At 35.4% G+C, this 16,315-nt stretch overlaps 1 protein-coding gene across 4 annotated transcripts in view; it reads left to right on the plus strand.

Moving 5' to 3' along the window:
- AKAP6 (A-kinase anchoring protein 6) overlaps positions 1 to 16,315 on the plus strand; it is a 256,922-nt gene that overhangs the window by 169,088 nt on the left and 71,519 nt on the right. For all 4 annotated transcript variants that reach the window (XM_088167270.1, XM_088167271.1, XM_088167272.1 and 1 more), the window contains 2 exons: positions 6,745 to 6,893; positions 12,773 to 12,893. In XM_088167270.1, the coding sequence (XP_088023396.1) occupies positions 6,745 to 6,893; positions 12,773 to 12,893 (270 nt within the window). The remainder of the gene's footprint in view (positions 1 to 6,744; positions 6,894 to 12,772; positions 12,894 to 16,315) is intronic.

A 16,315-nucleotide genomic window follows, 5' to 3' on the forward strand; every position in this document is an offset into this window, starting at 1 on the left:
TTTTTTTCTCTTTCTGACAGGGAAGAAACCAAGGTTGTGCTGATGAATTGCTAATTTAATAGGACAAATTCTGGGTTTGTAAGAATTTGACTGTTTGGGTTTACAGTTATTGTGGTGTATGAAGAGGTGTCACTGAAGGAGATGGAAGGCATGTGGCAGCTACAAAGAAATGCCCTCTGTTATGTTGATGGGTTTTGCTGTATCTGCATCCTTGTTAATTTGTGTCTTCCACATGGTTTTAGCAAGCACTGTTCTGTCATCCCAGCCCGTTCCACTGTCAGAGCAAGTCTGTTCCCCACCTGGTCCCCAGTTATTAGACTCTCTGTCACTCACTATCTGCAGACTGGAGATACAGACCTGCAAGACAAGAAAAGTAGAAAAGGATTCCAGCTTTTGTTCAATTTCCATTCTTACAAGAACTTTTTTTTCACCTGGCAATTTTGAGATGCTGTTGTCAGAAACTATTCAGTCTTAATTAACCTCTGGAGAGGTTAATTCTTTAATACTTTTCTTCAATGTTTTTTGATATTTATGATGTAGGGAGCTTCTCTGGGTTTATAACTGAGATCTGTATAATGCACAGCACATGCCATGCTTTTGTGTTGTGTTTAATGTTACACTGAATAAAATGAAATACGGGTGAATAGTCAGGAATAAAGAAACAAGAGGTGCAGATTTTAAATTAGCAGCATGATCATGGCATCTTCATGGATTTGGTCAGACAGTGCTGCTGAGGCCACACTACTGATTGCGTTTGCACTCCCCAGTCCCAGAGTCACAGGTCATGGATTTCTGAAAGCCAAGGGAAAACCTGCAAAAAGGTATTATTCTTATTTTATAGGCTTCCTCCCCACCCCTCTCCCATTATTTCTGACAGCTCTGAGACCCGCCTGAAGTTTTGCTTGCTATAACACAGCTGTACGTATCTAAAATTTCATTTTATGGCTCCTGTGGATGGACCTAATTCACTGTGCTATTATTTAAACTCTACATTGAGTTTAAGTACCTTGTTATATACGAATGTTGTTGTCTTGTAATTTTGCTCATTTTGTGTGGAAGTTTCACATTGTTGTGATGGTTTTAGCACACTGACAAACAAAGCAATAACATTATTCTTGATTTAAAAACATTTCTGAGATTTATGACAATAGAAACACTTAGCTAAGATTTTAGCTGGTAACAAGCATGCCCTGATTAACATAATTAATTTCTTGCATGATCAAAACGTAGCGTGTCCTTTGTAATAGGACTCTCAAATATTCAGCTCAAGGTAAACATATTTCATGATATAGGATTTTTTTAAAAAAATTTGATTCAGTCCTGAAGAGAGTGTGCAAGATGAAGTCAAGGAAGCCAAAAGCAGGAAGAGTAACAGAGTAAGAGAGTATTCAATAGTGGCAAGGTCTCTGTTTTAATTATGCAGAGTAAGGGGGGAAAACAAACGCTGACACTTAGGGTAGAAGCAGTCACTCGAAGTCCAGAAGCCTAATGCTGCTAAATGATGGTCCAGTGATCTTAAAGGCATTTCCAATCTAAATGATCCTATTATTCTGTTATACAGTGCCTTTTAAAACACTGGTGTCACTTCTTGAAGTATTCTTTCTACCTTAGGTGTTTTTATCAATAGAAGACCTGTTGGCTGGGTGTAGGGATGGCATGATCAATGATCAAGTCTGTCTGTATAGAGTTTTTGGACAAACTCTTGCCTGCCAAAGAACACTTTCTGTAATCTACATCTTCACGGAAGATATTTTGAGCCATATACTTCTCATCATAATTTTATTGAGTATCTGTACTGTGACAGAGCCAGGGTCTCTTTTGTGTTCCGTAATAAAGCCTTCTCCACAACTTTATAATATGGACAAGTATTCAGATTATTGTGACAGAAAACAGCAAAAAATGTGTGTGTATTTAAGCACATAAATGCTACTCTTATCAACTAAATTCTGGAAAGAAATTATTCTCAATTTTAAATCTCAAGAAATGTCACCAATTGCAGATATACAGAGTGACAAGCTGGCATGTGCATCCTTTTAAAAAGTGACATTTGAGTTTGCACTTCTTTAAAATGTGCTTATGGGTGAGCATTCTAAATCTACATGCTGCCTGGGGCCATCTGACCACCTCCTTATTGGCAGAAACTGGATTTTGTTTGGATTTGCTTTAATTTCAGAGGCTATTATTATCCAGCTTAAGTTCAAATAATGGCAGAAGAACAGAACTGTCTGTATTTCTTATATAATTCCCACTAAGTACAGCATAGTGTGGCAGAAGTAAAGTTTCTCGACAGAACTGTAAAGAAAGGGTAATGCAAGATAGGATACTTTCGTAATTTAAATTCAACTGAATGTATCATATATAATTTGTATATCTAAAACACAGAATGGTTTGCCTACAGTTCATAACAAATGACTTGTGCTACCTGGGAGACAGTGTCTGAAAATATTTTCCTTTCAACACCAAATCGATGATATTTATTCTAGTACATTCCAAAATAAAAGAAAAATCTGCAGCAGAAAAACACTAGTTCTGAGTTCATATGTCCAATTTACATTGGTGTAAATTTTGAGTCTCTTGTTTGACACTGTGTACAGTATAACCTTTCAATCTCCTTCCTTCTATAGTAAGAGTCATTATCTCTTGTCTTTCTCCACTTCAGAATAAGGTCATTCCAACATTTAGGTCTAACAAGAAATGCAATGTATTTTCATTGATTCGTATTGTCACTGATTACTCCTTCATGTTATATAGTGATCTGTATAGTAAAGGACTTTTTGTGTTGTCATGCAAAGCCAGTGTAAAGGAACAGATTTGTACCCCAGGCTCTCCCAGTTTTATTATAAGTTCTTGGTTTTTAGAAAATGAGCTTTAGAAAATAGCCTTGAAATTATTTGCCATTATTAATCAATCACTAGAACTGAGTATTCGACACTAGTCTAGATTTTTTTGCACTGTTTTTCCCCAGACTCCAGGTTTTTCATAGTCTTGCTCAGAGACTGGTTCTTGCAGGCTCAGAAAAATGTAAGTATTTTGTAATTTGATTATTGGAAATATTTCAGTTTAATTTGCAACAAAATATTTTCAACTCATCCCATCCTAGTAGGTAGAGAATCTCTACAAGTGTGTAACAAGACCATCATCAGCATCTTCATTGTCTTTTTATTGCAAAAGTGGTCACTTAGAAGAGGACTATGAAGTGGAAAACTGCTGCTGAGTACAATTCCTTGGCATTTTTTTCCTCTATGTTCAATTTTTCACATATTCAGATGTACTACATCCTCAAAAAAAAGGAACTAAATTTAAATTTTAAGATGGGGCACTAGGAGTAAATGAATGATTACCTCCCACCCAATTTCTATTAGCTATATTTGGGACTATGCATATCCCAGAAGACTTTTGATAGATCTGTGTCCATACAGGTGTGTTTGTTACAGAGATTGTTCTTGAAGTTTGTGTTATATAATGAAAATTATATGTAGGGCAATCTGAAAAGGCACACAATGTAGGTTTAAATGTAAATCAAGTCACTTTTCTATATTTGGTTAGGAATTTGTAAAGTTGTTACTTTATTCTCCTGGAATATTGCAAAACTAGTCCTTCATTACCACTGAAGATTTTAAGCTGAAAATAAACTGCAGCAGGTTTATTGCCTATCTGTGCTCCTTACTATTTTCTATATTGTGCCTGGTACTTGTTAGCTCAAATTCTGTAGAATGTAGTTTTTGAGACTTAAACTTCTCTATACCTACTCAAGGTCTTCAAAGCCTCTTTGGATTTGCAGCTGATATCAGTATAACAGAGACAAAAAGTGGTTAAATATAACAGTGAGATAGATGAATACATAGAGAAAAGAAATCGGAGAGATCCATCTGAAACTCTATGCTGTCTGTGTTTGAGTTGCTGTAATTGTTCACAAATGTTGAAGATAGAAATTGGGTTCAAAAATAAAAATATTTGATTTATAGAGACATCGTATTTCTGAAGTGAAAGAACTGGATTGTATTCAGGCTTCGTAGAGTATGATGTTGATGGAGTTCATAATCCTTAGTTCAAGAGGGCCTTATAGCTGCAAGTAAGAAATAGTGGATTCTTATTTATCCCTCTTCACGTATTTACCTGCCCTTTACATCCTGCTTTTCCTTTTCCCCACTATTCTATTTACTCCTTCTTTTTCTTCTCTCATTTTCCACATTCGTTGTTGATTTGCCTACAAATATTTTTGCAAGTGAACAGGGCATGACCAACCTGTGAAAAGCTGCTGCCTTTATTTTTAACAGTTTTTATTTTAAAATATAGAAGAAATTGTAGGACGAGGAATTAGAAAATACAAGGGGGAAAAAACTATCTAAATTATTGCGATAGTTGTGCAATCTGAGAAATAGTCTGTGTTCATATAATTCAGGGCTCAATTTTAATTATGATGTGTGATATTCTAGAACTTAAGCTACATGTGAACTCCCTCTTTTTGGAGTCTTGGGATGGGGGGGGGAAATGTGTGCACAATTTCAACAACAGCCAATAAGATCTCAAAACCTCTACCTAAACTCCAGCCAAAACCCATAGCCATAAAAGTAGGAATTACTTATCTTGGTTTACAAACCTGTCCTGAAAATAAGGGATTTTTTTCCTTCAAATTTTCCACAAGATTTCCTCTCTAGGCTTGAAAACACTCACAGATTTCAATTCATAGATCTAATTGTTTTAGAAATTTACTGGTCACTAACAACAGGGCTTTAGACTGAACGTGTCATATCAACTATAACGGAAATTAAAATGATACAGTGGATTACTGCTTTGCAGTAAGAATAAATTAAAAGAACATATTCATAGCCTTATATGGACAATGCAAAACACGCTGCTGAAAGACTGTCCTTACTGGTGAAGAATTTTTCCAAGAAAACAAATCTGTTTGAGAACCTCTGTATACTGTGGAAGTGGACTGTTTATCAGTTCAGAGGAAAACATACTTGGGGGTAGAAGGGGAACAGGAAGATGATGTAGTTTATTTGCAACCTTAGTTGTTTCTGAGTTATAGAAATGGCAATTTTAATTATGGTTTCTGAGAAAGCAGAATAGCTTTATAGCTCTCTCAAACCATAACATTTTACTCTAACTGGACAGTCTCAGCTAGTTTACATAATGTTTCTTCATTGGTAAGTTTTGTGGTTTAATTTACGCTATTTTAAAAAAGGTAGGAAAGCCTTGAATTATATTTAAAAACACAGTGAAAGACCTGCATGGACTAGCCAGAATTTTTATATTCTATCTCCTTGGAAAAGTCTAGCATTTTCTGGGTTTTTGTTTTGCTTGTTGGTTTGTTTTTAAATTTCTCAACAATATACCAAGATTTACTGAAAAAAACATAACTAATTTCACTGTAAGAAGCAGCTGAGAGAGAAAGCTATAAAAGTTCGAATGAGAAATTTTAAAATGAAATGGAATTTCCAAATCACTTATATTGTTTTTCAGCAAAACTTACACCAAGGCAAGGCCTAAGCAAATATAGAAACTTATTACCACTAGCTTATAAAGACATTCCAGCCTTCTTTCAGACTTTCCCTACTGACATTCTTCAGTGCCTGTTTCCCTTCACTTGCTTGCATTTTTCTTACATTTTACAGACTGCCCTTCTCTACCCTTCTTCTTCATTACTTCTTCTTTATGACTTCTGTTGTTCCACAGATTGGTAACTCTGCTGTGCTGTCAGCAAACAATAAACTCTTCACTTCCCTGCCTCCCACAGCAGAAAATACAGGAGAGTACTTATACAAAATTTCTTCCATGTCATTTGAATTTACTTGCCATAGCACCAAATAATAAAGCAGACATTCCACTCCTAACGTAAAGAAAAGTATGTAGTTACACAGAAGTAGCAATTTTTGAAGCATTATCAGAATTTATAATGCTTTTTTCTTTCAATGAAGTATATTAAAAGAAAACAATGGCATATCGGCCCCAAAGTGCTTTTGAACTTACTCTACACTCTGTTCTTTCTACTGTTCCTAGGGGCAAGTGTGGCAAACAGCAGATTTTATCCTTATGTCATCTGTTTCTCTGAGCCTCAGAAGCATACTGATCACCACAGCTGCAATAAATAAAGTGTCTGTTCAATAAGTTATGATGCCAAATATTATTCCACATTCTTCTGGACAGGCACAGTCTGATGGAAAACAGCACATCTCACTTATTGCCTTTTCCCTTGCAATTAAAGTTGCTGAGTAATCAGTCTGTGCCAGATACAGGAAAGGAGAATGTGAATAATGCCAATCTGCTTGGGTTTGTTTACAATTACTATTTAAAGGAAAAATACCTGTAGCAATATGGCTTTCATTAATTATGAAGCATAGACAGTGTGTTAAAAATATCAATCTTGAAGCCTGGAAGAAATATAATTTTATGTATCTATCTGTTCTATCACAGTGCTTGGTTTCTAATACCTTTCTTATTCAAGTCCAGACATTTTTATGCAGCATTTGATTGGATATGCCTCTCATGAAATATATAACACATCCTTTGATTGGAACCTCAACAGTTCATTTCTAGCATTTGGGTTTACACTGTAGTTCTTCTCTGACTTAATGGTTCAGCCTTTTTCACTGTCACATACAAGGAGAAAATTAATGGTGTGAATAATTTGGTTAAAACTGTTGCAGTCCAAAAATATTTGTTTTAAATGTATTCTTTCTGAATTATTTTTTTAATGTTCTGTTTTGTTTTTTTTTCCCCTCTGTTTTCTTTTTCTAGGCTGAGGTTCAGCTATGCTATCTGGAAGCACAAAGAGATGCTGTTGAACAGATGTCCTTAAAACTGTACAGTGAGCAGTACAACAGTAGTAGCAAGCGAAAGGAAGAGTTTGCTGATATGTCAAAAGTTCACACAGTGGGAAGTAATGGGTAGGGAACTATTCTTTTTGTTGTTTTATTCTCACTGATCTGTTTGGGTTTTTTGTTTTTTTTTTTTACATGATATACTTTTTCTTACTACTGGTTAACCAGGAATTTTCTTCCTAGGCTGAGAGGCAGGAAAAAACTGTTTCTATTGCACTCTTTTTTTTCTAACATATTCATGCAAAAATCATGGGTTCTGGATAATTTATCCAAATGATGGTTTGTTCATAGGAACACCTAATATTGTCTAATAGTAAACTGTTGTCTGGATTTAAAAAAATGCAATACGTCCTTTTTCTTTAGGCTTTTCTGCTCCAGCAGCTTCATATAGTTTGATTTCTTAACATTTTCCAAGGAAGAATCTTGATAGTGTAATAGTATCTCTGCAAGACCTCTATAATCATTGTTCTGCTTGTGACTAGGAAATACGAATATGAAGCCATTAAATTACAGTCCAAACGTCCAGATTTTTGCACTTCAAGAAAGCATTGATTTTAACCATTTTCCCTTTTTTTAAAGACTGTTTTTCCTCAACTAGTTTTTTTTTTCACATATGTATGAATATATCATATATAGAAGTGTGCATGCAAAAGCATTCTTTCTCAATATTTTCAACAAATTCATCATTGGAATATGCTAAAATGAGTTCTTGCTGCCCTCTCTTTTTCACAATCAAGGAAACTTGTAATTCTGGAAAAAGACATTTTCTTTAAGATCTTCTGAAAACTGTATCTTCCAGCTGCTAGCACCTCAAAATGAACATAAATAAAACCTACCTGTGGGATCATAACAGTGTGGGCCAAAAGCAGGTCAAAGGACCCAGCTAGTGCTCGTTGTTTGGGGATGTCCTGATAGAAGTTTCCTTGTAACTGGTAAATAGAGTAGAATTTTGCTTGCAGTTTCCTATGCAAGGAAAGTTACTGACAAAGGTGTTAATGAGTTCTTTATCTCCAGAACTCCCCTTTCCAATTGTTAACTCAATGTTCAGATCTTGGAAACACAGTTTTATTAAATTACCAACTGTAAAGATAAATGAGCCTTGTAAACATCCCCTCTTATTATACGGAAAGATGGCTGTTTTAGAAAAGTTGATGTGGGCTAATTATGTAGGATTACTGAGATCTTGATTACATATGCAGAAATCTGTCAGATTCTCAAGCACGCCAGCACAACTAGTGCCAACCATAAAAATAATTTGTTCAGAATTTGTGTGTATATGTATATAAATGTACACTGAGGGCTACATGTTCAAAACCAGCTTCTAATTTTGCAGCCATCACTGAATGTGAGCAAGGTTTAAGGTTGGAATATTGAGGAGGATGTAAGACACATCAACAGACATTTGATTTTCCTGAGGGGAGGGCATGTAGAGCTTTATCCTTAGAGAAATCCGGTTTGTAACCCTGTATACCATATGCGATAAGCAAAAAGTTTCTTAAATGCACTTGTTTTCACTTGTAATTATATGCTTTAAACTGGAAATGGTCATCTGCTAGTATTTCAAACCTTTTTACTGTTGTGGCCACCTTTCTGGGCCCATAAGGCCATCTCAGGCCTTAGAGGCTCAAACAGTGACTGTAGTGGCCAAAGGGCTGGAATCAGACTAGTACAATCCCACTTATTCAGCCATTGTAGAAACTAGTGGGGACGAAATTCAACTGGAAAACTTTCAGTTGAACACTTTCAGTTGCTGTTTTGAAAAAAGTGGAAATTCCTTTCAGCTATTTAAAAGTAGAGTTGATGCAAGCATTTCCTTACTACATAAAAACCGTGGACAGAAATTCCACAGTAGCATGACCTAGGTAGGGACTGAGATCTCTACAGAGAAGCAGCTATTTGCATAAATTAGGGTATTTATTCACTAGCTGTTGTGGAATTTTGACCTAGGTAAAAGAAGAAAGTCCACAGCGAGAACAAGAGCTATTGTAAATAAAGAATTTTTTATATGACGTGTGTGTGTGTGTGTGTGTGTGTGTGTGTGTGTGTGTGTGTGTGTAGGAGATTTGGGAGATGACTTCGTGCAGGAAATAGCTAAGCTGAGATAGGTAGGGTAGTATTTGAAGAATAGTGTGATTCTAATGGGTGTGTAAAGAACTGTAGATTTCCTGCAAAACAGTAATCTTGTTAAAGCAGCAATAGGGAAGGTTTTTGTGTATTAGCATGGAAATGGCCAAAGTAACAAAGGAAAAGAATGAGTATCCACTGCAGGAGAACACCAGCTAGCCAGGAAGTAAGAGGTACCCAAGAGTAGTTGAAGGCAGGTGCAAAATGTGACGGGAAATCTGACTGGAAATACTGTATCCCCACAAAACCTACAGGTCCTATTGGGAGACATGGACAGCAGCATTGCACAACATGAAAGTCAGACCCTAAGATCCTGTCATCAGTGGGTATTGTGTCTTCGTGACTTTGAGAGAAATGCATTAAAGGGGGCTTCAAGTGTGTGCAGAACATAGGGCAGTTTTAAAATTGTTATGGTAATAACTCTGAATTCTCACATATCTCTCTAATAAAAACATATGAAAAGAGTTCCATAAAATTATGACCCAGAAGCTTGAAGGAACATTTTGTCTGGCTGAATTTTTGGTAGGTGTACAGTACTTCTAAATGCCATGTGAGTTATGCCATCAAAGAAATACTACAAACTGGAAGTGTGTGTTAAACATGGGGAAAAAGGCTGATGGAAATAGCTTCACATTCCTTTTTATTTATTAATGCCACAGACGAACTGGTTTTCTCATGAGAAAGGTGCTCATGAATTTTCATTCAAAATAATAAATTGGTGTCCACATTTTAAGAAATATATTTAGGGTTCAAGGGATTAGACATGCAACTCTGCATATCTGATTCCTGGTTTACCAAGACAGAATATACTTCTTAAGGTAATTTTAGTTATTATATAGCAAATGGTTTTAGCTTATTAACCAAGAAACTTCATCAAGGAAACTGTTTTTACCTGCCCTTTAACTAATATGATAGCATTTTTGTTGGCAATGTTTGGGTACTTTTAATGAAGGATTTTTTTCTTTTTCTATAAACAGATGAACTAATTTATTCCTTTTTTAGTGTTTGGTGGATTCATATAATCAACCAAAATCATATCTTTTCTATGATTATTGCATCTTTAACACACATCAGTATTTCAGAAGTCATGTTTTCCCTGGTTCTGCCTGTGGCGATATGAAAGAAAGATCTGCTAAGCTCAGAAAAAGTGGATTCTGAACGAAAAAAAAAATTAAATATACCACAGAAGTGCTGACATACATTTTAATCTTAACCTCTCTCTAGTCCTAAAATTTCTTGATTTTTCTGAATATTATTTTAGCGGCTTAGTAACTTGCAGCCTCTTCCGAGCAGTAATTTAATAAGGATCACTAAACTCATTCATTCAGTAATTACCAAAAAAAAAAAAAAAAAAAAAAAAGAAAAAGAAAAAAGCTGTTTTTAAAATATATGTATCAGAGATATTCTAAAACCATTAAAAGTATTGCAATCATATTTTTAAAATATTGATGATGTTCTGTAAGCTGAATTCACTGTCTTCAGGCTCAGGCAAATAACTGCCATAGAGAGTTGCTTAAAAATGCTCCCAGATGACTTGACTTTACTCCAGAAAACAAAAAAACCCTCAAAACCAAAAAACTAAACAAAACAACCCCCCCAAAACAAAACAAAACCAACCAACCAAACAAAAAGAAAACCCTAAAACAACCAAAACACAAACAAACAAAAAATATATATAGTGCAATATATAAACTATGGGGAAAAAACACAGATCTCTTTTGTCCTGTATCCCTTCCTGGGCTTTTTCCAGTGAATCCTGTCTCTCACTCTTGGTTTGGGTTGAGTTCCTATTTAGAACGTTAGTTTGAAGTTAAAATGTTCAGCTATTTTCTAGTGCTTATCCCTGTTTTATAAAGGTCAAAGAAAAGTGCTTTCTGTTTCTTTAAAGGATTGGTTCATTTCAATATACAAATAAATTGACCAATTTGGACTGTAAGTAAGATGTGGATCTTTAGACACAAAGCAGATGTTTGGATCCAGCACATTTTCTGCCTATTATAGAAAAATCCAAGTCTGTTTCCTAGTGCGTTTTCCAAAGGCATCCCATGCCATTCTGTATGTAGGCTTTGTTTCACATCATCTTCATATCTTAATTTAGGATTTTCACTGGTACAAACAACCAAGTCCAACTGAATCTGTACCAATTTACAGGTTATGAAATCTAACATCTTGTGTCATGAAACATATGTTTTAATAACTGCCTGTCAGTTTTATGTCTTTGAATAATATTTGGATAAGATGGAAGAGAAGAAAAGGAGCAGTAGGTACTGAAAATGCAGAATGGTTATACTGGTTTCTGAGGAAGGGATGAAGATTCAGTAACACTGCCAAATATACATTTCAAAATGGAGTTTAGTTTTCTTTTAGTTTCCAAATGATATCTGAGCCAAATACCACCTGAAACAGGAAAAAACTCCTGAACTCCGAGTGAAACTTATATTTCAATAATAGTAACTTGACCTTTTGTGCTTGCTCTTCTTTCTTTATGGTAACACTGCTTACCTTCTCAGGGCAGAAGGCAGTTTTAAGTAAGTGTACCTCATAAATTATTGAGTAAAAATATACTAAGTACAGTGGATTAAACTAGAGGGTTACATCAGAAGCCGGAATCAGCGCTTGTGCATTATACAATACTTTCTTTGTTGTCAATTCATTCAAAATAATACTACAGAAGGCAAATGCTTTCTTCTTCCTTGCCTGCTTTCTTGAGGAAAGACAGTTCTACTTGTCACAACTTTATCTATAAGCTTTCAAAATTACCATGCACATGGTACTCTAGTTAATAACAAATAAAACTGCAATAGTACTAATAACATTAGAAGTGTGTTTAGTTTATTGTTTCTCTGTTGAAACACTGCTAATTTTTTTAATGGAGTTGCTAAAAAAGTTTTTAATAATTGAAGAAATTAGCTTTAGTGGAACATGAACTATTCTTTGATCACTATGGGAGTTTTTTGATACTACTGGCAAGGCTTTTGTTAGTGCCAATTTTGCAAATTTGAAGATCCCTTTTCAAGAGGTATCTGTTTGACGAATGTGCAGTTTTTCAGCATGTACTTTCTGTCTTGTATCACAGTGTTTTAGAAGAATCTATGCTTTACTTATTCACTGGGCTTTCAATGGAGAATCACATTAATCCTTTTAAGCTCCTTATTCTAATGATTTATTTTGTTGAAAACCGTAGTGATCCTCCTTTGAATTTTAATGATTGCTGGCTATTCAAGGATTCATTGTTTTGACTTCCTGTCCTTACCTTTGTTTCTTACATGTCTGTAGGGAACACCTGTCTAATACTGTATCTGGCCTTAGTTCTCACTGGCTTACCATATTCACTCAAGCCTATCTTAAGGCGTTAAGTTGAAATGCTAGCTACTCATCCATGAAAATAAATGTAGGATATTTACAAAGATAGGCAGATAGACAGCAGAGGGATGGCTGAATGGATTGAGTAATTTTTTGATGTAAATAATATTTTTATATGAATTATATCAAGGTGATTGTTGCAAATTTACTTAATATAAAGCCAGCACTGTAAAAAAGCATTAAACAACACCTATAGGGGATTTGTATTTCAAAATTTTTTAAGCAAATGCAGTATGCCAACAGTTGTCAGGATTTGGCATCAGCTGCTGAATTTAGGTCATGGCACTGGCTTAAATTGGATTTCAGTTTTCATTTTCACCCACACTGTATAAATATAGAATGTCTCTTTAGAAATGTAACTTGGAACATCATGAGTTTTCAAGAATGTATTATTCTAATACAAGATTTTAACAACTACACAGTATTTATGCATAATACATATTGTTCCTTATCTACAGCCTTTTGGACTTTGATTCAGAATACCAGGAGCTCTGGGATTGGCTGATTGACATGGAATCCATTGTGATGGACAGCCATGACCTGATGATGTCAGAGGAGCAGCAGCAGCATCTTTACAAGGTTAGCACTACCGTTACTGCCTTTACCTAGCTATAGAAGATCTGATTAGCTTGACAAGTCTTTCTCTCACAGGATATCTCTGCGTTCATTGTATGTATCATGGTGTCTATTAGAATTCCCTTCCCTGTCCCCAACCTCATTTCCATCCCCTGTGCACTGACAGGCTGCACCGACATCATAATTGCAAGAAAGTTCCCTTTATCACATTCTATTTGGTGTAATTCTATAGAAGGACAAAGATTTGTCTTCAAGATGAATAGAAATAAATGAAACTGCATTAATAAATAGACTGAAACAAAATGAAGAAAAAAAATGAAACGGGAATTTTTAACAAAATGTGTTTTGATTGGAGCTTTCAGCTGGATTTTTATCCACCTTTCAGATCTCATCTGGAAAGAAAGACATTTGCCTTGATTTTGGTTTGCTGCTGCCAGGATACAGGACTCTTCCAATTTATTTTTTTATTAGTTATACATAAAGTAGACATTGTCATGTTAAGTCTTCACACTTGGTTGTGATTTGAGCAACATGATTTTGAACTTGTAGGGTGAAGCTGTAGGGTCTAATTCTAGCATATATATGTGTACATATATGTACGTGTGTAAATATATATATATATGTGTATATGTATGTACATGGATATAGACACACATAGTTTCTTTTATTTGCCATAGCAGCCTTCACCCAGAAGATTTATCATTTCTTCTAAATAGATAGTACTTGTAAGAACTTCCTCAAAATGTGTGACTCGATCCTAAAATTGATTCAGGCTTCACTGTGTGTCTGAGGAGTTACGGGTCTGAGGGGTGGTGGGGGAAAGAAAGGAGGGGCTTTCAACAGAAATATCAGGCTGCAGTAAATCTTCCTCATTTAGGCAATTTTTATTGGAGTAATTCTGACAGTTGTCATCCTTGAATTGCTTTGAGCATATGGCATATTTCAAAGAGCAGATTGTGAATCATAAAAAATAAAATTAATAACTAACCACAGAATCAGCAACACTATAATGACAAGCAACAACTACCCTCTAGCTTTTTTTTTTATTTCTTATCAAATAAATGGTACATTCAAGGTCAAATAGAAGTTGTTCTCTTTCTTCTATTATTGCATGATTTGATAATTTCTTAAAGATAGTATTTTTTTTCTTGCTTTGGATCCTATTTTCTTGATGGCCTTTTTGAATTTTATTCTTTCTTATTTTAGTTATTTTATTTAAAATACCCAGTAAGGAGGGGTTGCCATGTGAGTTAAAATATGTTTATAAATGCAAATATAGGTCAGATCCAAACTATTTTAGGCTGTTAGTGAATTTCATTCACTGGTCTCCATTTCTTGCTTTGACAGTTATTTTTTATTTTTGCTATTGTCTTTTTTCCTAACTTTGTTAGGTGCTTCGTCAGACTTAATCACACATTAACAGACCTGGCCTTGGCCAGGCTCAGAAATAAACAATGTCAGAAGTGAGTAAAGAGTTTTTTGTGAGTCTGAAATAAGGTGTTTTGGTAGTTAGTGCCTGTCCGTATAGGGCCAGCTTGTACCATGACTAATTTAACTGCTAGTTTTATTCCTATACTAAAAAAATAAATCAATAAACATAAATTTTAAGGTAACAATCCATCCATCAATATGAAAAGGAACAAAGATTAGGCAGTCAGTTCAAGTATTTTAGAACCTATTTAGTATACTTCCCTTTCTGATTTCCAAATGTAACCCCTAATAATAATTATAGATGGTAAGGCTGGGATAATAATGCATGATGAGAAGAGTAAAAAAGGGCAACAATTTAATAATATATATTCAGTATATATTTCTGTATATGCAGTATAATATGGTGGAAAAATGGGTAATATATATATGCAAAAGGGGAATAGTTTCTTAATATTATGAAATTCTGAACCGTGAAAGGCATGACACTTCTGAAAGCACAAAGTTTGTATGACAGAGTATCTAAGTCTGCAGCCTGTGTAGCAGAGACAAACTAGCACTGATTCCAAAGAATAGGCAGCTTATTTGTCCTGCAATTTCTGCCAGGAGGTCACAGGCTACTGTTTCAGATTTGAGCCTCCTTCTCAAAACTGCCTCTCTGGTACTTCGTCACTACAAAACCACTTGAAGAAGAGTAGAAATAGACTCCTTGCTCTCCCGCAGTGAATATTCACTGCATTTACCTCTCTAGTAAGACCAGCAAGCAAATTTTTAAGGACCGAACAAAAGCCTTAACTAGAGATGTGGAGTTTGCATAACAGATCACTAAGGAGCATCCACAAACAGGAGGAATATTTGCAGGTAATGGAAAAATCTTAAGCGCATTGCATTTAGATCTTTCCAAAAAACCAAAGCAAAAAACAACAGCAAAAAACCCCCGAACACCACAATGAACAACCTCTCAAAGTGTTGAAAGCCCGATAATTTCAGACATTTAAAGTAGACAAAGGATAACATTAGCTGATGTAATTGAAGGAACGATTCTGCACTGGCAAAGGAAAGATCAGAAAAATCACTAGGTCTTTACCATCCCTAGAGATTTGTGTGATAATGAATCATGTGCTCAAAAAGAGCATTAATAGTTTTATAAAACTAGCCTAGTAAACCTCTCTTCTAAGCAATGGTGACACCCGTTTTATTCGGAGGCGTTTTTAGTCGTGAATGGTCGAGTGTGCGTGAGCGCTGCCTGCGCTTCCCAGAGAGCACAGCCGCTCTGCTCTGCAGGGACAGAAACACAGGCGCTGCTATTATCAGAGCTCCCCAGTGCTGTGGGGTGTTATGAAAACACAGGTCTTGCTCTAGTTTCCCTTTATCAATTGCGGCTTCAAAAGTGAACCTGCTAATTGCACTCTCTGCATTTTCGTGGATTCTCCTAAAACCACAGATCTCTTTTCTCAGTTGCTGAGCTGACAAGTAATTGCAGCTCAGAGCCAGCTCAGCAAGCCGCCCCTGCCAGGGAACCTGCTGTGGTATCACTATTACCAACAGTAATCATTGCCCCTAAGGAGTCTATGAATGGGAAGGAGCAATGATGAAACAGGTATTCAGAAGGGGCAAGCATATATTAAAGCAGCATAACACAATATATGAATGCTAAAATTGTATACAGGAAAATGAAATGTATTTTCATGGTTAGAATATTTTCACAGTACTCTATTTTCAGAGGGAATATACAGTTAAGTCAACTCTCAGCTTAGTTGTTTTTTTTTTCCTAATATTCCAGGAACTTTATAGTTTTTTGCTAGGATCCCTGTTATCTCTCTTTAACTGGGTTTTATTTTGCCCTTATAATAGGAACGGCACAACCATATTTTTGTAACACTGAATATGAATTTCCTACTTTCTCTAGACTTCCTGGATTGATAATTTCTGATTTGTAGCCCTAAACTAGCTAATGATTTTGAAAATCAGCTAGTGTTTGATAAAATGGCAGTAAC

Source organism: Sturnus vulgaris, chromosome 6 (genome assembly GCF_052056855.1).
Source record: "Sturnus vulgaris isolate bStuVul1 chromosome 6, bStuVul1.hap1, whole genome shotgun sequence".
NCBI classification, from domain to species: Eukaryota; Metazoa; Chordata; class Aves; order Passeriformes; family Sturnidae; genus Sturnus; species Sturnus vulgaris.